At 41.4% G+C, this 23,747-nt stretch overlaps 2 protein-coding genes across 3 annotated transcripts in view; one reads left to right on the plus strand and one right to left on the minus strand.

Moving 5' to 3' along the window:
* Positions 1-1,666: 1,666 nt before the first annotated feature.
* Positions 1,667-13,518, plus strand: LOC126760454 (uncharacterized). Of its 2 annotated transcripts, none has more exons than XM_050476095.1 (7): positions 1,667-1,793; positions 2,092-2,217; positions 2,402-4,588; positions 4,799-5,059; positions 5,125-6,871; positions 9,097-9,311; positions 11,075-13,518. In XM_050476095.1, the coding sequence occupies exons 1-7, from the start codon at positions 1,686-1,688 to the stop codon at positions 13,442-13,444; spliced, it is 7,014 nt and encodes a 2,337-aa protein (XP_050332052.1). In that variant the 5' UTR covers positions 1,667-1,685; the 3' UTR covers positions 13,445-13,518. The 2 variants fall into 2 exon arrangements, with proteins under 2 accessions (XP_050332052.1, XP_050332053.1); XM_050476096.1 differs by lacking the exon at positions 1,667-1,793 and adding an exon at positions 1,817-2,014.
* Positions 13,519-13,616: 98 nt separating this feature from the next.
* The window catches only part of LOC126760455 (uncharacterized), a 35,702-nt gene continuing 25,571 nt past the window's right edge, over positions 13,617-23,747 (minus strand). Inside the window, exons 2-4 of the mRNA XM_050476097.1 lie at positions 19,688-19,913; positions 19,079-19,229; positions 13,617-19,018 (exon numbers count right to left, since the gene is read on the minus strand). Of these exons, the coding sequence (XP_050332054.1) occupies positions 14,747-19,018; positions 19,079-19,229; positions 19,688-19,905 (4,641 nt within the window). The 5' untranslated portion in view covers positions 19,906-19,913 and the 3' untranslated portion in view covers positions 13,617-14,746. The remainder of the gene's footprint in view (positions 19,019-19,078; positions 19,230-19,687; positions 19,914-23,747) is intronic.

Here is a 23,747-nt window from a genome sequence, read left to right on the forward strand (position 1 = left end):
TGGGACGTGATTTCGCTGCCTTACCTGCGGCGTGCTGGATTTGTGCCCAGAAGGTTAGTCTGGGGTCCAGTCTTACGCCTAGGTAGTTAACTGCCTTTTTTGTCCTAAGAATATCCGCATTAGTGTGCATGTTTATCTCGAGAGGTATGTGCTTGTTTGTTAGCAGCAGTAGCTCAGTTTTCTCCGTAGCGAGCTGGAGGCTGTGTGTGTCGAGCCATGCTTGCGTCCGTATCATGACCTGGTTCAGTTTTCTTCTCGCTTCTTCTGTATCCCTCGCTGTGATTACTGCTGCAATGTCGTCCGCATAGCCAATTAGATACGATTCATCTGGCATTTCTAGTTTTAATATTTCGTCATAACTGATGTTCCACAGGTCTGGGCCTAAAACTTCAAAGTATATAAAAATAAGTTATTTGTTTCAAAAATTAGTTTGGCAAAAAATAAAAATAAATTTAAAAAAGAAAATATTCAATAAATAAAATTTAAAATAAATAAAGAATAAAAAATGTTATTTTTATATTATATTTAATAATTTAATTTTATTTTAGTTGTTTAAATATTTGCTAATTTTTTATTCAACAAATAAAATTTAAAATAAATAAAAAATATTTTTTATATTATATTTAATAATTTTAATTAATTTAATTTGTTTGAATAATTTTAATTCTTCTTTTTAAATTTTTCAGTAAGTTTTTTCTTAATTTACTTTACAACACATATCATCTTAGCTAACTCAAGTTAATTATTTATTTGAAACATCTTTATAGCAAAAATAAATAAATTTAATAAAGAATATACAGAATAATTAAAAATTAAATACATATTTTTTGAAGTTTTTTAATAGTTTTTATATTATTTTTGATCATTTATATGTTTTCAGTTTTTTAAATAATTTGTTGCTTATTTTTTAATTTTTTAAGATTTTTATATGTTTTTCTTCATTCGCAGCACATAAAAAATTTATTATTTTAATGTCAAATATTTATTTATTTAATTAAAAAAAAGATTTAATAAATAAAATGTAAATTTAATAAAAGTTTAACATATATATTTTTTTTAATTTAAAATATATTTTTATATAATTTTTAATATATTTTTATTCAAAAAAAATTGCTTAAGAAATAACCGCTAAATAAATATTGTTTAAGTTTTTAATATTGTTTTTATAATGTTTTTTCAGAATGTATATATAAACTTATTATTTTTTTTTTAATGAATTTGTTCTTTTTTTAATTTTTAAATTATTTTCTTCATTTACTCCACAGCACATAAAAACAAATTATTTAGTGAAACAAAAAAAAAAACATGAAATTATAATATTTATAATATTTTTAAGTCTTTTAATTATTTTATAATATTTTAATTCTATTTTAATTGATTATATAATTTTAAAAAAACAATTCTTTGCTATTTAGTGAAACAAAAAAAAAACAAAAAATTATAATAGTAATAATTTTTTTAAGTCTTTTAATTATTTTATAATATTTTAATGCTATTTTAATTGATTATATATTTTTATTTTTTTTTGTTTTTCTTTTTTTTTATTCTTTGCTTTATTTTCTTCACGTCCCATACCATCTCTAGCCTGCCAACTCACCCATAACTTTTTTATACTCACATTCAGTTGAAATTCAGCAGTCATAAATATATCACAACAAATATTTTACAACAAAAGTCTACAAAAGATGTGTCTGGATATGAACAGTTATTACAATGCACGTACAATGTACCATATGATATTGGTTGATACCATTTTTATAATTGGCGTGTTTGCAGTGTGTTTCTATTTCTATGTAAGCGTGATTAGCATTTCAAGAAAATTACAGAAATAATACAAAAATAATATTTTTTACGTAAAAACTTTGAAAACGTTATATGCATGAGTGTATGTTGTACTTAGTGTCGAATTATTAAATTTTGTATACATAATTTCACTAAAATGTCGCATGGTAATCCTAAGCGCATTAAAATAATTGTAATTGTACATTTATTGCTTATTTGCTTCATTGGTGAGGTAAGCCAGCCAGCGCTGCTATTGAAAAAAATAAAAATGACTAGAAATATAAAAGATCTGTGCTTTCATCCCTGCAGCAACAATTCGTCGATGCGGCTGGCAAAAACTCGGCGCTGTCCGAAGCGAAGCTCAAGGAGATCGCGAAAATACGTGGTGAGCTCAATGAAGCGCTGGAAAACGAGCAGCAAAATACGCCGGCGAAGGTGAGTAGCGGCAAATTTCTGCCGCTATATATTTGGGTTTTGTAAATACCTGAATTTTTTCTTAAAGAATGAACTTTTTTTATAATTACATAAGCAAAGTACCGCTAACTTTATGTTGTTAAGCATTTGCATTGCCTCACCCATACCGTTATACGCCAAATATGTCTTTATTACTTGCTGCTAGGGCGTAATTGTGCAACCCACCTGGTTAGCGGAGAACGGTACAAAAACACCCAATCTAACCAAGTTCAAAGTGGAGGTTACCCAGCAGCGTATCGACGAAGTCCAAGCAATACGTGATGAGATCAGCAAGAGCAAAGCACATCCAACGGAGAATGATCAACAAGTCCAAGAACTCATCAAAGAATTCAATACAAAAGGCGCTGGACGCAAGGTGCTTGAAAAAGTCGTGGGTGACGCGCAGGTCAAACCTAGTGATGAATTAGTAGGCGTCGCCGAGCCCAGCGATGCAGCGGACTTGCCGAACGTGGTGGAGGCCAGCACACAAGAAGTAGAGGACTTCGATATGCGTAAGTTGCAGCGGTTGGAGGTTTCCAAGCGACGCGTGCGTGAAACTCTAATACTCAAGTCCATCGAAGAGGATTTCAGCTTCGATCTTGGCGACGATGTGCAGCAGTGGGCGCATATAATGCACGATGGCGATGAATATTTCATCGGACGTCGTGAGCACAATCTGTTGGTTGTGCATAAGGAGCGTGCGGCATATCAGGCGGGTAGTGTGTTAGAAGTAGGCCAGCCGATAACTTATTTGCTCACCTATTCTTTTTGGAATGATGCGCAAGGACAAACGGAGGGCATAATGCTGGTCGCGGCACAGGATCGTGTGCTGTGGTATCGTGTTAATAACGCTACGCGCAATATTGAATTGTATTGGCAGTGGGTGGTGGGCAATACCATTACTGGACTCACCTACTTTACTGTCGAAAGCAAGGACTATTTGATTGTCTCTACAAATCAGTCTTCACACACCGGCTTTTATACGCTGAACATCTATCAGTTTCAGCTCAGTTCGCGTGAGTTTTGGATTGCGCAACGTATGCAATTGGAATTTCCGTGCGCCGAAACCACTTTGCTCGATACGGGACGTGATCTAATACTAGCCGTACCACAGAATCACACAGCCGCCATATACACCTTCAATCCGCGTGCAGATAATACTGATTATCTACGCTTCATATTCAAGCAGCATATCGCATCCACAGGGATTGAGTCGGTAGCTGGTTTTCGTATGGGTGGACGTAGTTATATTGCTGTTGGTGGCCAGCAGCCGCAGATCTTACTCTACCAGCAAGGTGAACTTGTGCCCAAGACAATATTGTCGCAAAATTTTGGTGTCGTGCAGTTGTTCTTTCCCGTGCCGGTGCGTACGTATCGCGACGATCTCATACTACTCGTGCAGCACTATGTGGACTTCAGTACGCATAGTCTTACCGTGCTGGAGACACTTATTTGGGATGGTGACGCATTTACGCTTAGCATACCGGTACCATGTAAGTTGGGCGCGCACACAGTCTACGGCGCCAGTTGCATGTTGGACATACAACGCGACGGTGGGCTCAAGGGCGCCGCATATTTTAGACGCGGCGCTGAAGTGTCGTTAATTGTGCCGCGTCACAATGCGGAATCGGGTCTATTTCGTTTGCACACAGAACTGTTGGCGAAAAATTCGGAGTATTTGGATTTGCAGGAGATCTACGCTTTCCTTAAGGATTGGGTGCAGGAACAAGATGATTTAATTGCACAAGCACAAGTTTTCCTGCAAACAACGGAGAATGGCGTTCCGCAGTCACAGCCAGATCTCTCTGAACTCGAGGAGCTACAAACACCGGAATTCAGCTTAGACGCTGGCGAAGTTGGCGAAATATATGTAAATGACTATCGCTGGACGGATGAGGATACACAAATTGATCTAGATCTGGTGATAACAGCCATAGAACAATTGGAGGCGGAGATAAATAGTGGTCGTCACAGACGTGACGCGTTAACGGAAACGCTGATCTTTCCACACCTGAAATTCGATAGTCTGGAAGTCGATGAACTCTTTGTTGAGCAACAAAACGGTGATAACTTCTATGTACAAGATGGTGTGCTGGAACTAGACGGTGTATTAAATGTGCAGAACTTGAGAGTTCTGGAACGTGTAAGTTTGGCCAAGGCACGTGCCGCTTTCGAGGAAGATCTTGAGGACGAAGATGAGGATGATGAAGTTAGTGGCATAGAAAGTGATAGTTTCGTCTTGGATGGTGACATCGAGTTCGAGTCGATCAATGGTATGCCATGGCGAGATATAAAAGAAAATATGGTGCTTATAAACGAACCGGTTGATTTGACCCAACTCGAAGTGGATGGGGTGAGTTTATTTACAAAAAACAGAGGAGTAAAATTGTTGATTGTAGTAAATTTTCGCTTTTATATATTCGCCCTTTTAAAATCATTTGCTCTTTTAAGTTTATTAAGATTGTAGGCTATAAATACTTGAGATCAAATATTCCTTTAGAGATTAGTAATTAGTCTATAACAAATATTAATTTGGAATAATTTCTGCATACTCCGAACTCAGGAAGTAATACTAGCGGACAAAGTGTCTCTCACTACTCTAAACTCTTTGAACTTTCCGGAAGATTTTCTTTGGTCCAATGGCCCCACAGTTAGTGTTGTGCGAGCAGAGAAGACATTCACAAGCACGCTCAGCACAAATGCTATGGACGTGGAGGGCTTACTAAATGGTTTAAATGCTTCCGATGCCATTACATTACATGGTGACCAAACATGGCGCGGCTTACCAACTTTTTCAGAACTCAAAGTTACCGAACTGTTTCAGGTAAGTTAACTGCTTCCTCTATTTACTATGTATAAATGTTAATAACTTTAACTATTCTAAAAAAGCTCAATGGCACCACGCGTGGACGTGATATTGGCAAAATACCACATAATCCCACGCTGCAGGACACCAAACAGGTGGAAGCAATCTGCAGTTTCAGGGAGCTGCAAGTGCTCGGTAAGCTCGTACTTCTAGACAAGTACGACGGTCAACCCTTAGCGCCGCTACTGGCTGATATCGTGCAACGACCAGCTGATCCTGCAACCGTTATTAATGTGAGTGCCAAAAAGCGTTTTACCGAGGTACATATGCCTATAGACTTTAAAGTCTTGGATGACAAAGTAAACGGCATACCGTTGACGGAGTTCGTGCCGGCGCATACGAAACAAGATTTGCTTATACACAATTTACAAGCTTACGTGTATTTCGCAAACCTTACACTTAGCGGTTACTACGATGGTGTAGACATTGCTGAGCTCACACAAAACGCGCTCAAGATCGACGAGCCGGAGTCGGCTTTACACACCAATTTGACGTTTGAAAATGCGCTCCGAACAGATACAGTGGAGGTCATGAGCAGTTTGAATGGACTGCCTATCGTTGAGAACTACCAAACTATATTTGAGGATATGCATTTACCCAAAGCGCACTTTGACCAACTAACTGTTAAGTTGGCTGAAATAGAAGGCGATATAAATGGTGACAGCAACGTGATGTTGGATGCCGATCAATTGACATATAGTCAAGCTGCTGAGGTGCCGCATGTTGGAGACATTTTTGTGGACGAGCTCAAGCTCGCACACGGTCTGGAGACGGATGAGATACAGGGCATAAACTCGTCCTTAATATGGAGCTTTATTGATGATATCGACGAGCTGCCGGATATGGTGTTGGACGGCAAGGTTTTGGTGGATCATGTCATCGTCACAGGTGATGTACACGTGCATAAATTGAATCAGCAACGCTTCGATGAGGATCTGCAATTGACTATTATTTGGTTAAATCGTCCCAACTATCTCAGCAATAGTCTGACATTTGTTGCACCGCTCACCGTGCACGGTAACCTGCAAGTTGAAGGTACTTACAATGGCGTTGATCTACCCGACTTCATCGAAGATATGGTAATACGTGCGCCCGCCAACGGTACAACGCAAATTCTGGCGCCAAAAAGTTTTACACAAAACGTACAGGTCCAGGGTGACACTTATGTGGACGCGCTGAATGGCATACAATTCACCGATATTGCGACGAAGAAGACTATTTGCAACTTTCGCGGCTCTGTACGCCTCCTGGGTAATCTATACGTCAACGATCTGGAAATTACGGGCGCCTTGAATGCACAACCGATGTCGGTGTTTAGCAGCGCGCTACGCTTTGATCCCGCGGCGCAGGCTTTCATCGTGCAGGGCGTCGTAAACTTCAATACGCCACAAGTGCAACTACAAGACTTAACAGTGTTTGGCGCACTCAATGATATGCCAGATCTGGCGCATTTCTTCGACGAATTGGTGTACAAGGATAAAGCTTGTATCCTGAAGGGTCGAAATACTTTCAGCGGACGTGTTGGCATAGATAAGGGCGCGTACATACGCAACTTGAACGGTTACAACTTGCTGGCGCTCCTCGCCAATATCGTCTATGTGAATGAGCCGCAGCCGGTGTTGATCAGGGCGCCGTTAACTTTCAAGGGACCGGTGCGTGCGCACACTTTGTTGGTGCGCGAGGAGCTGGTGGCCTCTATTTTGAATGGTCATACGTTGCTTGAGTGGTTCACAGACACTTTGCGGCTCGATCGTCCGCAGGAGATAACTAGTAAGTACGCTTTTGAAGAGAATATGAAGATTCGTTTGACTATTAAACTCCTTTCTTCCTTGAGTTAATTGTAAAAACGTTCGATTGCAACGAATTTGTGTAGCGCAACGGAATACCGTCACGCTTTAAATATATAGATTTACATTTAATCGTTCAATGAAAAGATATGAATGACGTTTTTAAATTATTCGATGCATTACGCCCGGAACACATAGAGCGCGACTGACTGCAAGCGACATCTTTCTAATATTAAAATACACACGTTCTTTGGACACAGTTATTGAGGCAGCTTAACAACTACATAACTGTGTCCATAAGAACGTGCGTATTTTAATATTGGACAGATGTCGCTTGCAGTCTGTCGCGTTCTATGGGTTCCGGGCGTTACTCAAAAGCGTTGAAAGAAAAAAGTTTAGGGTTGCCACCTCTTTGAAAAAAATTAAGTAAAAATAAAAAAATAGTACTACTACAGTATTTATAACAAACTAACGAAGTTTAGTGAGGGTAAAAATTGAAGATATTTTTCCTGCAGTGTTGCCACATTTTTTATAAATTTTTAATTCACTAAACTGTATTAATCTAATAATATTCATAGCAAACTGCTAAAATATTAGGAGCCTTACAGTTAAAAATATTTCTTGGAAGAGTTGCCACCTATTTTTTTTTCAAACAACACAATAAAATTTTAGAAATTTGTCAATAGAGGTATCCAACTAGTATCTAAATAGAAGCTTTAAAGTTTAATTTAAATTTTTAAGTTAGACAGCATTGAAATAATTTTCGAGCAGGGTTGCCATGTTTTTATATATTTGTTTAATTCACTTAACTGCATTAAGCTACTAATATTTACAGCAAACAGTTGAAATATAAATAGCATTACAGTTAAAAATATTCCTTGTAAGAGTTGCCACCTATTTTTTTTAAACAATACAATAAAAGTTTAGAAATTTGTCAATAGAGGTATCCAACTAGTATCTAAATAGAAGCTTTAAAGTTTAATTTCAATTTTTAAGTTAGACAGCGTTGAAATAATAAGCAGGGTTGCCATATTTTTATATTTTTTAATTCACTAAACTGCATTAAGCTACTAATATTTACAGCCAATAGTTGAAATATAAGTAGCATTACAGTTAAAAATAATCCTTGAAAGAGTTGCCACCTTTTTTTCAAAAAATACCATAAAACTTAAGAAACTTGTTAATACGGGTATCCAACTGAGAATGTTTTCTTTCTGATAGTGTTAAAAAATTACTTCTAACTTAAAGCCAAGTATTGTCAGATTTTGCGGAGAGTCACTGTATTTGCAACTCTGACTATACTGAGATGGATTTCAATATAGTTCTACCATGAACCACGGAATATTAAAATTTAACTGTTATCCTAACCGATACTGAATAACACCTATGCTAAAATTACACAAAAGATCATTTACACAATGGACAAAAGCCTAACATCGCTAACGAGTTCTCTAGTTATAAGTCAAATAGGATCAATTTCAACTTAAATTTTACCATTTAACGTGTTCTTACATCACCTACTTGAGATACCGAAATCTTTTATCTATTTAAGCGCTTTTCGTTTGCATTGTTCTCTACCGTGACTAATCTGTCCCAAGTTAGGTTATCTCTAAGGATAGAAAAGAGCTGATTCCAAAACTTTTCAAGCCAATCAATGAGTATATACTATGTATATATCGAAGATATACCTCAAAAAACATGGACTGATAGTTCTGTGGTATCTTGGGTAGGAAACCGAATACAGATCATCTCATAGAACTGCAGTTAATTAAGATGTTTCACAAACTATGAGACGGAGATCCGAAACCATAAATTAGCTATTGACATGAGCTCCACCGCGAACACACAAAGCGTTTCTTTAAGAAAGTAAATTAGGTGTTAAAAAACTCTCATAGAGGCTTAGAAGAACGTATATCTAGATCTAAAAATCGACAAGACGAATTTAGTCTCTGCCTAGGTGATTCAAAACTTAAAAATCCTTTTATTTTTACTCAACAATAACACTGACCTAGAACTTGAGAGTATGTTGAGTGGATTTTAGGGTAGAGTTTTTGCTGTAGCCAATATAGGTTTCGGTGTTAAAAAATATAATTAAATAATTTCGAAATTTTGATCTGAAGTTTAGGACCGGAATTTTGCATCATTTGACCCAGATATCAAACTTTTTTGAAAGCTTAATTTTTGTCAACTTTATTTTTCAAATTCCAGAATACCTCACATTTGCACCAGGCAGCTTAAATGGCAATAGCTTCTATGCCAGTTTTTTGAACGACATTGATCTGTCACAAATCGTCACGCTTCATACAGCTCAGAATCTAACAGGAAACATTACATTTTCCGAACTCAACTTAAATGGACAGATACATGTAAAAGGCGCGATTAACGGCGTGGACTTACAGAAGGAATACGAAAATACTTTAATGGTGAGTAATTTGTGGTTTTAAGCAGAAACTTATATTTAACCAAATTTTACGAAACCACAATAACAGTGTAGATAATACATGAGATAAGGCTTGGGCTGAAACAAAGTAGTAAAAACCACAATAACAGTGTAGATAATACATGAGATAAGGCTTGTACTGAAACGTAGTAAGGAATGCTTTGTGAAGGTCTTTGACCTCTTTTACTAGGAAAATTGAATTTAGTCTTCAATGCCAATTCCTAAAATTGACTTTGCAGATGCAAGCATATGGGCCTTTAAGAGTAAACAATTATTCTTGGAGCTTTTGTTCGATTTCTTGGTACTTCACGCATATCTGTAACATCCGATTGAGTGGTAACCAGCATAAATCAGATGCAGAGATAGCAAGAATTCGGCTTCTTTATATTCTGCCTTACCACTGCCACAATCTGTATAGAGCGCGACAAGCCGGCTACCCCTTTATGCGGCGGCTCAACCTTCCTGTATACTCCTCCTTTAAAAGTGATTTAACCTAATAAGCTGAGATCGCTTTTAGAGCCGCTTGACTATCTTTGAGTATAGCGATACACTGGTTGCGATAGTTGCGAAGGAGATTGATTTCTGTACACTAACTTATAGCAAGACTTCTACTTGAAAGATGCTCGGAAAACGTCCCATTGGTATGGATAGTTTGATTTGCGGTCCTGCAATGCCTGCTCCAATGCCTTCCGGTGTTGTCGAGCCGTCAATGTAACACTGAACTCAAGAAGGCCTATTGGTGTGTCTTCCCCTAAGGCCTTCATTTTTTGAGCATGGTATGCTTCGCAGTCGGTTTGATCACTAGATCGAGCGGTGACTTCAAGTGTTGCGGGTTGGCAAATGCGCATTGCCGCTGAAACGCAGACGCAGGCGAGTCTTTGCAGCTTCGATAGTTGAAAGCCTATCGAACACTGCGATGCTTTCGATGCCCAAGCAACCGCTCCATAAGTGACGATAGGCGATCTTGATATACAGCCACCTGGTGATACCTGTCTGGCAGCCCCCGCAGCTGCCGGTTAAGCGTCTGCTTATCATGAGTACCTTGGTGGCTATGGACAGTGTTAATCCACGGACAACCTCCTTAGACACCTCCAACTCCCTGCAAGCAAGTCTTAAGGGCCTCATACCTGGACGAGATCTTTGCTTTGTAAAAGGTACGACGATTGTATGATATGCAGGTTGATATTTAACCCTACCGTATTGCACCATCCCTTTGCTAGACTTAAGCTCCTTTGAACTATGTCGCAGAGAGTGTTCTCAAAATTTACCTCGCGCCATTATGACAACGTCATCGGCATACCTCTGGCAACAGCAGGGGAGATAGAACAACAGGGGAGCTAGAACTCTACTCTGTGAGCAGCCCCTCGTAGTGCCAGGCGAACCTTTCGCTCCCCCACAATGATTCAGCTATTCTAGTACGCAGTACAGCCTTTATCCATCTGCATACTGGAGCCGCCACATTCCTTTTATCCAATGCCTTGATGACGTTTGCGTGGAACGTACTATTAAAAGCATCTTCCGATGTCAGAAAAGGCGCATATCGCAGCATCGTCATTTTCCAGCGAATTCTGAAGTTCAACCGTGAGTTGGTACAGAGCAGTGTTAGTGGATCTGCTTGCTCTCTACTTGATACGCTATATAATATTGCAAGAAAGAGGACTTCAGAATTCTCACTAAGATTTTGACGCGTTAATTTTTGCACGAAAACTTATAAAGTTTTCTTATTTTTATCATATTTATTTTCAGAAACATGGCAACCAAATAGTTAACACACCGCTCACACTTCAATCGGCTTTGGTGCGAAAAACTCTCAAGACAAATGCGCCGATAAACAATGATAAGGACCTACAACAGCTGGCAACACTTTATGGTGATCAGCACTTTGAATCAACACTGTACTTTGAAAATGTCGCAGCGCAGGAATTGAAAACGAAATACCATGTCTCTGGTATAAATATGGATAAATGGTTTGAAAACGTGCTGCGTGTGCGCGACAAGCCGCAACAATTCATAACCGGCAACTGGAGTGCGCGCATCTTGACTGTGAACTCGGGACCCACACTGCCTAGCTACATGACTGCTGGACGGCGCAAGCCGCTTAACTTCGGCGCGCTACTACGCAATGCGCGTGAAGACGCAGACTATGTAGATTTATGCGCGAAGTTTAGAACTTTGGTGAAGAGCCAGCAGAAGCGCGGTTACCACTTGAAATACTTGGAGCGCGCGTTCGAATTAGACATGCACGCAATTAGTAAAGAGCAGATGTCGGAAAACCTTACCATAAAAGCAGCGTTTGTGCTAGAAAAAGCGAGCGATAACTATTTGCTCATAAATACAGGCGAGCGCACGCATGTAATGAAATGGAAAGCGCATACCTCAAAGTATGAGAGTGTCGTCGACTTTGTCGCGGGACAGTTGGATCAGGCGGTAACGGTTGACGATACAACAACAATAACAAACACCGTTGACTTTGTAACCAACAAAGCAGGCGTCGAGGGCACGCTCAATTCTTGGCGCCTAACTGGTACACAGCTAACTTTGCTAAAGACTTTCGAAAAACCCGCAACAGATTTGTGGCTTTCAGCGCATGCACCACCAAAATTGTATGCCGTACACGATGACACAGTGTATGGTTATAACTTAGGTGAACAGGCGCCCACCAGCACCTGGTTGCTGCCCAATTGGTTGGGCAATGCTAGCTACCGCTTTGTGCCGCACCACTCGCAGGCGCTCATGCTTAGCAATGGCGAAGTGATATTGCTCTACAATGATGACACTGATGATGATGAAGACGCGTTAAATGCGCGCGGTAAGCGCACCACATTGCCGCGTTACAGCCTGCCGCTCTACTACCAGCGCGTGCTCAGTCCGCAGGCTAACAAATTAAGCGGAACAGTGCTCAAGCCCAATGCAACTGAGTCGCACATTTACCACTTTGCTGACTTCCGCAATGTCATCTTACAAGTGCTAGATGATCTGGATTATCGTTTGCGACTGGAGGTGAACATCACACAGCTCAGCATACCGGAGACGGATTTGCACGATGAACACTTAGTGCCGGATTTCATTGCCATTATGGAAGCGTTGCGTGAACAGCAAATCTATCCGAATGCGAGCTTTGAGCAACTCGAGTGGCATGTGCACGAGTTGCCAGAAAATCCTGCACAAATTTTAGCCGCGCGCACAGTGCAAATCTTATGGCCGCACATTGTGGATATGGCGGAAATACAAGGCTACCTCGCGACAAACGTCGACGAAACGGATATGACGGTGGCGACGATAGTCGACAATTTAGGCACCACAGTACGCGATGTGCTCATATTGGCTAATAGTAAAGAGCAAGTTGATGAGCTGATCGACGATAATGCCATGGCAACGCATGCTTTGGAACTAAGTTTGGTTATTGAGCGTGTACGCGCGCTGCAGCGCTATCTGAGAAATACCGCGCGCACGCTTAGAAAACAGTTGTTGGAGGAGGTGGCGGTAGTCACTACAACGGAAGCGCCAACCGATGACGGATTTGAAATGTTTGCAAGCGCAACCAGCGACAACAACGAATTAGTACAGCGCGCGATTGTAATGCCGCCCAATTTCAGCGAGCTGCTCATCGCTAATGCTACTTGGTTGAAATTCTACAGTAAAAATTTACCAGCGCTTGGCAAAGGTGAAATTTTACCCATTACAGTGTTGACGCAACAAACGCCGTTGGAATTACTCGCGGTTACTTTGCCGGCGCCGCAGCTTGTGGGCGCTCATCAAGCGGAAATAGTTTTATATTTGGACGTTTTGAGCGGCACGCGCTTTCAAACTATAACCGCGCTTCAACCGCGCTCTCTCATTACCATGCAAATAGTTAGCGAAACCTTGTTCGCCTACGTGGAGGACTGTTGTACAGTGCGCGTGTTAGCCTACCGCGGCGTAGAAGGCTTCGTAGAGTTTACGCGCTTTAAAAGCGCTGAGCGCGTGTTGAAAGTATTTTCAGTTATGCTGCAGGGCAGCGATATTCTGGTCACACAACCGCATTTAGCCGTCGCGCTTGCCGATCGTGTTGTATTCTATCGCTTTGTAGGCGCAGGCGCGTCCTTGCGCGTACCTACAAACTTCATTTGCTCTTAAAAAAATTGTGTAACTTTAATGTTTCTGCTTATTATGTAAATAAAGTTAGAAATTAAATTTTTTTTTGTTAAAAATGGGCTATTTTATTCACTTATCGTTTACTTAAATATTAAGACTCATATTAAATTGACTCAGCTTACGTGCTAGAAACGCTTAAAGCTTGCAAAGCTTTATGCAGTATAAATCTAAGATCATACAGCTTTTATCTTGTTACTTCTTTTTACCAAATTTAATAATAAATTATACAAAATGTGGTCGTCGTAGTGTGGCCTAAAACTGGAGAACTTGTTAGATAGAAGTTAGAGTTCTCGCTCACGTTATTTGAAACTAGTTTGAGGAAAGCTTCCGCAGAGAAACATGAAAACACGATCCCAGAACGCTGAAAAATCATGTTACACACGAGATATATTTTATATTGCAGACACTACAATTTAGAGAACAAAACAGTTCAGAACTGAGCACTGAAGTCGTTAGCATGCAGAGCTCAGAGATCCCCTACAGTTCTTCGGAGCTCTTCGCTACAGTCACTGTTCTTCGTAACTTCGAAAAATCTTTCTTTTCATACTGATCTCCTGTGGGTACAAGACATAAATAAGTGTATAAATTTTGGAAGCTTCCTTACTTCTAACTGTCCAACGAGGTAATCCTTTAATCAAATAATTTAATATCGCCGGTTCTGTTACTTTTTCGAATATTGCTCTAACTTTCGGAAGCATATTTTTGACTCCAAAATTTCTGACAAAATATTAATAAAACTCTCCCAATAGTGGACAACCGCTTAAAAATCAATTCTTTCTCAGAACATCGAAAGCAATAAAACGAAGCTACTTCCTCAACAAGTTACATGCCGGATAGTGGTCGAGGTTCTAGTTTATGTCAAGAAGGTTAGAGAATTGTCACTACTGCGTTCGACCTCGACAGATGAAGCTCCTAATTTACTTCTGATTTATAAAAGCTTCTCAAAAAGTTTAATGAACTTCTCAGATGTATCTTCGGTTCCTAAAAACCCTTGTACTTAAAAATTTACTTCCTTATTAACACTCGATCGAAACCAATGCTCCGAATTTAGTTCTGATTTATAAAAGCTTTTCAAAAAGCTCAATGAACGATTCAGATGTCTCTTCGGTTCTTTAAGCCCCTTGTACTTATAAATTGAATTTCCCTTACTAGCACTCAACACCATCCACATCAAGCTAACCTCCTGACAATATCCTACGCATATAATTATTTATAATAAATATTTACAAAAGTTATAGTTTCTGCTTTTGCACTTAGTCTCTACAGCTCCAGGTGCAGCAACAATTATGGTATTTTGACTGGTATGAACAAGCGTGGGTCGCCGATTTTTGGACTCAGACGTACTATCACCTGATCATCGCCGTCGCCCACTTCCAGGAAAGAGTTCCAATCGGCTAGAAAATAGAAACCGTTTTTACGCTTCGGCGGCTTTGGTTCCTCTTTATTCGTATCAGAGCCACCGAACGACTCTTCTAGATCGGCGAGCGAACCGTTGCGTGGCTCCTCCGTAGTCGTTGTGCTGCTGCTATCACTAGTCACCTTATCAGCTGTGGCACTATTAGTATTCGCGGCTGACGCAATGTCTACTGGCTCTGACGCTATGTCTGCATCGTCAACGGATGCACTCTGCTCTGAGCTGCTCGTACTTGCGCTGGGAGTTGTGCTCGTGGCGGCTTCGACCGTTGCCCCACTTACTGCGGGTGTCACACTTTGACGTCTATTCTTCGTGGTGTCATCGGCGGGCGTTTGCTGTTTCTTCAACGTTTCCAGATACTTCGCATCGGCTTGGCGCAGCAACTCGGATGAAACAGTGAGATTAAGTCGCTGCAGCTCCTGTAAATTACCAATCAAGCGCTGCAGTTCATGCAAATCTTGTGTTATGTCGGCGTCGTCAGCAGCTGTGGTAGTTTGCTCCATGGCAACGGTTTCCTGTTTGCTTGGAATGGCGTCGCTGACTGCGGCATCCGGTGAAGCCAGCTGATAGTTCATCTCACTAAACTCCCCCATTAAATCGTCCATACTACCCGGATCCATATCAGCGTAAATATCCGTGTCGCTGCGTTTCTGGAAACCGAGCGTTTGTTCGGTGGAGACGCCTATTTTGTTAGCTGCACGCTTAATAGCGGCCTCAATGATCTTAGTTGCACTGAAAACCGGCAGATCTAAAGTACTAGGTGTGGTAGATTTCGGTTCTTTCGGTACAAGTGATTTAGGTGTGGTTAACGAAAAGAAAGCTTCCTTTTCGCTGGAGTCTTGTATGTCATTCTCAGCGCTTGTAGATTCGGGAGTTACAACAGCGTAGCCAGCGTTTGTGTCCTTATGCTCGACACTGGGTGCTTTGCTTACGTGGTTTATCAAGTCGTGCAGCGCCAAGCTGGGTTTAGGACGTTCGGCTGTGACTATATGCACCGGTTGTGTTGTCACCGTCTCAAGTTGCTTCTCCGCTCTTTCATTGCTGGCATGTTTAGTCAGTTTGGTCTCTATTTGATCTGATAACTCTGTCGGTAGAGTGACGCCTAACTTCTCAAGCTCCTGCGCGTTACTCAACAACTTCTGTAGTTCTTCGAGATCTGCCTTTTGTTGCACATTACCGTTCTTGGGCTTTTGCGCCTCTTGCGGCTTATGCGCGACAACGAAACGTGGCGGCTCCTTAGTCACGGTCTTGTAGATCACAGGCGGCTGCATATTCTTGTACGAAGTGCGTTCATCATCCTCCAGCTTTTTGAAGAACTCTTGGTATTGTTCGAAATCCTTATCAAACGAGGAACCTTTGGGGTTCGCAGGCACTGACATTGCCAACTCACGCAATTCTTCGCTAGATGTCGGTTCCAGCACAGCGCTGTCTTTCTTGCCCTCATGAGTTTTCATTCCAATCGGTTCCCTATAGTCTTCCTTAAGTATGTCTTCAAATGGTTTGTACTCATGCGTTTTCTCGGGGTAGACTATATGCGCGCCAATCGAGTTGTGTACCGTGGGCGTGTGCACCGACGCGGACGTAACTAGATTTGTTAAGTCAGTGAAGTCGCGCGTGTAGCTGCCGACAGTCGGTGCGGGCGTGGCTGGTTGCACAATGCCATGTACGCCGTGTATCTTCACGCGCTCCAACTCCTTGACTTTACTCAACAACTTCTGCAATTGCACGAACTCGTTAGGCTCCACCTCTTGGAGACTGCTGCCTGAGCCGGTGTCGTTTGTGATGTCGATGATTTTCTGCGCGAATTTCTGCGTGCGCTTGGCGGAAGGCTTTGCCGCTGTGGCTGCTGTAGAGATTTCAATGCGTCCAAATGCGTCTTGCTCTGCGCTTGCAACATGCTGATAGAGCTCCTGCAAATGCGCGAAATCATTCGAGGGCGTGCGTTGATCGTTAGACCTGCCGGAGCTTGGCGCGTTAACTTTACGCGTGGTGAAGCCAACAAACGGTATCGGTGTATCTGTTGTTGTGGCACGTATGCTCTTCTCGTTTTTGGCGTTTAAACGTTCCAGCTGCTGTACGCGATTGATGAGTTCCTGCAGCTGAGCGTTGTCAGACTCCGCTTTTTTGGGCTTTTGCGCGCCAAGACTGTCGGTAATGCGTTGTGCTAAGTCTAACGAGCTAACAGCTGGTAACGGTGCCGCGGTCGTGGTGGTTGTGGTTGTGGTAGGTGGCAAAGTTGTCGTCGTTGTTGTTGTTGAGGGTGTTGTTGTCGTTGTGGGCGCAGGTGTTGTAGTGCTCGTTGTTGTCGTTGTAGTTGTGGTTGTGCTGGTGCGCGTTCTCTCCAACTCCGCAAAGTATTTCTGCAATTGCTCAAATTCGCGATAACTAGGCGCCGGCGTACGCGATGTGCTTGTAGTGGTCGTAGTGGTGGTAGGCGCTGCTATGGTACTTGTGCGTGCACGCGCTTGCTCAAACAGACGCTGCAGCTCCGAATCATCTAAATCACCTAATATCAAAGCGCGCTGTGTAGTTGTGGTTGTAGGCTTCGCTGTTGTGGTTGTTGTCACCTTTCGGCCAGTCTGTCCAGCGCGCGCTTGCTCATACAAACGCTCCAGCTCTCGATCATCCGTCAGCAGTTTCTGTAGATTGAAAACATCTGTTGGTGCCAAAGCGCCGCGCAGACCACCCAGTCCGGCAAGTAAACCGCCACCAGCACGCGCCGGCTGCGCTTTTGGTTTCTTTGTGGTGGTGCGCGCATTCAGTAGTTCAAATTCTTGCAATTGCCGTAGTACATCTTGCAACTGTGCGGCATCTGCTTGCGCCGAACTGCGCGGGGCGGGCGTGGTCTGTGGCGCGAGCTCATTGAAACGGTTCAACAAATTCGCTGTGCGTGGCGTGGGCGTCGCGTACTGCAGCGGTCCTGTGCGCGCGGCATTAGACGCTGGCGCGATAGTTTTCAGCGCATTATCTGGTTTGATGCGCAGCTTTTCCAATTCCTGTAGATTTTCCAGCAACTTGCTAAGTTGATCTGTGTTTGGCGCTTCTGTCTGATGGTTGCCCGTATTACCGAAATTGATGTCGATATTTGGGTCAATGCGTCTACGTGGCTTCTTCGGTTCTATCAGCATGGGTGCGCCGTTCGTTATTAAATTGGGTGTGGTGGGCGCCGGTGTTGTTGTTGTAGTTGTAGTGCTACTGGTTGTTGGACGTATAGTTGTGGTGGGGCCTAGCGCTTTGGGATTGACGTTTAAGCGCTCCAGTTCTTGTAAGTTTTCTAAAAGCTTTTCGAGTTCAGTGCTTGCCGCGGCAGCTGTACCACGTCTGGGCACCTTGGCTGTGGATATTTCGCTTTCACCAGCGGTTAACTCAGCGTTATGACTCTTCAGGTTATTTCCCTTCTTCAAGTCCTTCTTTTTACGACCGCCAACAATACCGAAACGTGTAAGATAACCCTCGACTTCGGGTTTGACACGTATCTCCTCACCAATATTTAACGGTTTGAAGCTCGAATAAGCATCAGGTCTGATTTTTGGCGAGAGATTGTAGGCTTGCAATTCCTTGAGATCCGTAAGGCTTACGGTCTGCGGCACATAAGTTGATATCACCGGTTGTGGCGCACTCTCCGCCGCATAGTAATCATCGATGGGGAAGCGGTTGCGTGACTGTGTTTGCCCAACAATGCCCAAGCTCTCCAAAACATCCGCAACCGGACGCACCGTGGACGTCTCGTGCTTTGCTGGCTTGCGTTGCTTGAGAAACTCTGCAGTTTTGGCATTATAATGGCTGCTATAACGCTGCACCGGCTTTGGTGTTGGATTACGTTCCACGTTCGTTCGATAATCGCCATCGTTTATGCTATTTGTAACTGGTTGAAAACCGTCGCTTGGCTCTTGCTGTACCGACGATGTCATCTTAAACACGACCGGCGCTGGTGGTGGTGGATGATATGTGGTCGGGTTGGGTGCAAATACTTTCTGTGTCTTCAAAGAATAGGCAGGCTTGTAAGTTGTAGCTGCGAAGTCGCCGGCTGGCGCAGTTTCGGTTTTCAGCGGCGCGCTGGGGTCGGGTGTGAGGAATTTGATAGGTTGATGTGGTGTATAAGCGTCGATTACTTTCGTAACTGGCGGACGCGTATAAAGTTCCTAGCGCGAGAAAAAGTCTTAAGTTACAATTCTAAACGATGAAAGATCAACTAAATTCACCTGTATATTTTCCTCGGTGTTATTGTCTGTGTTATATGGCAATACCAACATGAGTGCACGCATGCTGTCCGCGCGTCCCATGTCCCCAGCTGCAACGCTCTTCTGATACTCCTCACGCGTCACCTTCTCGTAAAGCTCCTCGATTTCGCCTCTGAAAACGAAGAGTAGAAACGTAAGTTAGTTCAAATGGACATCCTTGCAGCTAATCAGTAACCTTTCTCTGTCTAAACTGCCTGAAATTAAGCTGAGACTACCTTCTGCTAGATTAGATTTTCCAACAGCTCCCACTGAAACTAATTTCAATTAAGAAGGTAAGGTACTTTCCACTCAAATGTCCCTTCTGCTATTTGCCTCTTCAACTTATCTCAGTTAAGCTCGAGTTGTAGAATAAATCAAGTACTCCGATTACATAAAGTGAAAATTAAGTTGTTTCAAAGACCTTACGAGTTTTCTTGGAAAGTAAAATTTCCCATTAGTTTATGGTAAGACGGGAAACAGAAATAAAATCTCCAAATTTTGCTTGCTGCCTTTTCAGTTCAAAACACATAAGCCTTCGCTTCAATAAAACTGGAAACGTATACCGGTGTTTTAAAATGCTTTTTAACTTACCTCGTCAAGCGCGGCAAAGATGGATCCTGCGCCAAGATTCGCTGCACCTCTTCAATGGTCTCCTCCAACTCGGGTGGCTTGAAAAGTGAATGTTTTTCATTTGGACTCAAATAATTGCGGGAGTCTGGAAAAGGTTGATTGATGGTAGGTAAACTGCAGTAAGGCCGGATTTGTAGCAGAATCAGGCAGAGTAAAAGTATTTTCGGTCGATGGTACATTATGAAGTCTGGAACGAGAGTAATTAAGTTCAAATTTAAAATGTGTTTATAAACTGATATTTAAAACAGAAATAAATTATACTAAAATAGAAATATTATGTAAAATCTTATATGCTATAATAAGATTCAGTGGATAATGGATATTTTAAGCTAGGAAAGCTCATTATAGTTATATTTGTAAGTACAAATGGTACACAGGAAAAATTAACCTCAAAATTTGGAAGTAAAGGGATATGGGGAGCATTACAAGTATAGTGAACAATAGACAGATGTAGGATGTAAGACAGACACGAGTAAACAGTAGTTAAAAATGATTATTTGCATAAATTCGTTTTCTAACACGGTGGAGTTTGGCTTTTCGAATAACACTCAGTGAAGCTACGATCTGATTCAACCATGAAAATGGACGAGTTTAAGTTGAATATTTGAATTTCTCTAAGACACAAACTGCCGAAAGTGCTCAGAGCTGACACCACTCATGAGAATGGTGCCTTGATATTTGTTATAAAACTAGTTTATTCTGAACTACATTTAGTTTAATAATAAGAGTATATTTTATGATAAGTTCATGCGGATAAGGAGCGAGAAAAGGAGAGAGAGATAGAGGCAAAAACCTGCCGTGCGTTAGATAGAAAATAAAAAGAGAAAGAGAGAGAGACAGTGAGAAGAAGAAAAAATGTATACTGATATTACTGCATTATTTTATGCCAGAATTGGACGGAAGAATAAAGATTTTTGAGCCACTTTAGTTTCCCGTAGGTTTTCATAAGGAGTCGTTAAGATGGAAGAATATTTAAGGTTTTTGTTTAGCATTATTGATTACTTTTTTAGTTGATTTTCCGCCATATAAAGAACGCATTTGCAGAAATTGCCTTAGATATCAGTAACTGTGTGAAATAGATATATTCAGATCAAAACTTATTAATGATCCCATAAGTAAAATTTATGTAAATGTATACTTTTAACAGATGAAACATTTTCAGTTTTGAGGAAATCTAAGCAAAAACTTCCAAAGATGCAAAAAATTTTACTCTTAGGATTCAAGGTGGTCACCAACCAACTGCTGTAATGATTTGGTCGAGAGGTCGCAAAGGCGTTACACCTCCACACTTCTGTGAAAAAGGGTTTAAAAATGGGACAAATGTGTTCAAGCAGTATGTTTTAGACAACGTGGTAAGTCAGCTAACCAATACTTTGTTCACTGGTGAGCTTAGGATTTGAGACCACTGAACTATAGTGTGTGCTCAGAGTTGGAGAACATGGCCTGTAGAATACCGCAAAGAAATTTAGAGAGTCTCAAAATAACGTTGGTTTGAGCAGCATCGGCAATACCAATAAAACCTCATACATACTAAATCATCAAGCCTAGAACTTAAAATATAATAGTATTTGATCCACCGATCTAATTTAACCGATATCTTAATTAATAATTATAAGAAATATTCGAATCAAGGATGTGTAGAAGTTCTTGCAAGTGAGGAATGTTCCCTTAGTATCATTCACATGGGAATGGCCAGAAAGGATTTTCTACATAAGGCTAAAGCAACACACGACGTCCGTTTCTAGACCAAATAACCTCTGGGTAGCCAAAAAACATCTGTTTGAAGGCGAGCTAAAGTGAGAAGACGAAACATCCGCCCTCCCAGGGTTGTACGCTGTGTTTGCGACCGTAAAAAACAGCTCCATTGAAAAGAATAGTTCCAGCTGTAAGTCGGAATAGAGAAGGCACAATCTTCTACAAGAAAGTACAATTGCAAGCGTACGCCGATGAGTTCTGCTTTCTCCATATTGGACAAAAAATCGAAGCAAAAGCGTTTGATGGTGAAAAAGGGCAAGACGAAATATCTCCTGTCGTCAAACAAACAGCCGTCGCATTCGCTACTTGGCTTCCCCGTCACTGTTGATAATCATAACTTCGAAAACGTAGATAATTTCGTCTTTCTTGGAACCAACATTTACACCAACAACAACATCAGCCTCGAAATCCAACACAAAATAACTCTTACCAACAGTTGCTACCTCGGACGGAGTAGGCAATTGAGAGCAAACGAACAAAGACCAGAACTATACACGTCTGCTATATGGAGCAGAGGCATGAACGATGACGACAGCTGATGAGTTGGTGTTACGAGTTTTCGAGTTTTCTTTCGCTCGGCGGAAGATTTATGGTCCTTTGGGTATTGGCAACGGCGAATATCGCATTCGATGGAATGATGAGCTGTACGCGATGTACGACGACATTGACATAGTTCAGCGAGTCAAGAGACAGCGAATACGTTGGCTGGGTCATGTCGTCCGAATGGATGAAAACACTCCAGCTCTGAGAGTATTCGACGCAGTACCCGCCAGGGGAAGCAGAGGAAGACCTCCTCTCCGTTGGAAAGACCAGGTGGAGAAGGACCTGGCTACATTTGGAATCTTCAGTTGTCGTCAAAAAAAGTAAGAAAAGTAAGAACGACTGACGCGCTGTTGTCAAGTTGGTGGTTATAACAAGCGGTATCTTTGCCAATAAGAAGTAGAAGCAGGTTCGAGTCAAGTTCGTCGATTCAGCAAATTTATAAACAAAAAATTATTAAAGGGTTAAAAATTTTCACAAATGTTATATTAATGATTTTTTTATTATTTTTTTTAGCGCCTTTGATATTAAATATTTTGGTTTACTAATACTTTTGTGTTATATTTTATTATTATTGTATTGTTTTTTCGTTTTTACTTTGTGACCTTCTGGTTCTCAATTTTTTATTTCGTTTTATATATAATTTTATATATTTTTTGCTTTTAAACCAATTAACGCCAAATAAAATTCTCTTGAGCACAACTCAATGCTTCTTACGCTCTTTTAACAGTAACTCACTCACTGCTCTGCAATTTGGAGCGTAAATATAAGCACACTCAATAAAAGCCGCTATTACGTAAGCGCTCAAATGGCGCTCATAATTTTAATCGCGCCTAACAACATTTAATTGCACTTGGCAAATTATAGTTTTTGTTACGTACATGCACACATACATTCGCACACATGCCCGCTTTTCTTAACTGTGGCAATTATGCTGTAGATCTGTTCATTTATTGGACTTTACACAGCGCCATTTGGACTTGATGCGAGCGTTTTTTGTGGCGGCTCAGCCGCAATCTCAATTGTTTTATGCGAGACTTCTTGCTGGCTATTAAGATTCTGTAAGCTTTGAAGTTATGTAATTGTTGAACAAATAATGTGGGTAATTTGTACATACGAGTAAACAGACAAGTATATGTATGCATAATATATGTATGTATGTATGTGTAATTGCACTTTAAAATGATGTTAATGCGTTTTCCGAGACAAATTCCACTAATACACGGACGAAAGGAGTTTATTGCACAACAGCAGCAGAGCCTTACTGCGTGGATGCCAATAGGGCAATGGCCTGTTCAAAGCCCTAAACTAAGAATATGCTAGCCTTACTGAACGCAAAGAGATCACTAGATCTCTTGCGATCGATCTTAGACCAACAGGCTTTTGCGACTGCGCCTGTACTGATGATGGCCCAACGCTGGCCAAGCTTCCGCGAAGCGCAGCTATCTACTAGTAGAACACAAAAGGATAGGGGAGCATCGACCCTCTGCTATTCTACGGAGAGTACTTCTAGGGTTCCTTTCCTTGATAGCTCATCAGCTTTACAATTTCCATCGATTCCGCTGTGGCCTGCGCCCATACTAGTTTTATCACAAAGAGATTCGTTGCCATTGATAGCGAGGTGAGGCGCTCCTTGATCAACCTTGAACGCACTGTTACTGAGTTCAAGGCTAGTATCGCCGCCCTGCTGTGGATGGTCACTTCTCTGAAGGAGGCAGTGAAAAAG

This window comes from Bactrocera neohumeralis, chromosome 5 (assembly GCF_024586455.1).
Source record: "Bactrocera neohumeralis isolate Rockhampton chromosome 5, APGP_CSIRO_Bneo_wtdbg2-racon-allhic-juicebox.fasta_v2, whole genome shotgun sequence".
Lineage (NCBI taxonomy): Eukaryota > Metazoa > Arthropoda > Insecta > Diptera > Tephritidae > Bactrocera > Bactrocera neohumeralis.

What these genes read in the sequence shown, in the direction of transcription:
- LOC126760454 (XM_050476095.1), top strand. Translation starts at nt 1,686, where the DNA reads ATGTGTCTGGATATGAACAGTTATTACAATGCACGTACAATGTACCAT. An exon ending in AGCAAAATACGCCGGCGAAG is followed by an intron (nt 2,218 to 2,401) that starts GTGAGTAGCGGC and finishes ACTTGCTGCTAG; the next exon opens with GGCGTAATTGTGCAACCCAC. An exon ending in CCCAACTCGAAGTGGATGGG is followed by an intron (nt 4,589 to 4,798) that starts GTGAGTTTATTT and finishes CTCCGAACTCAG; the next exon opens with GAAGTAATACTAGCGGACAA.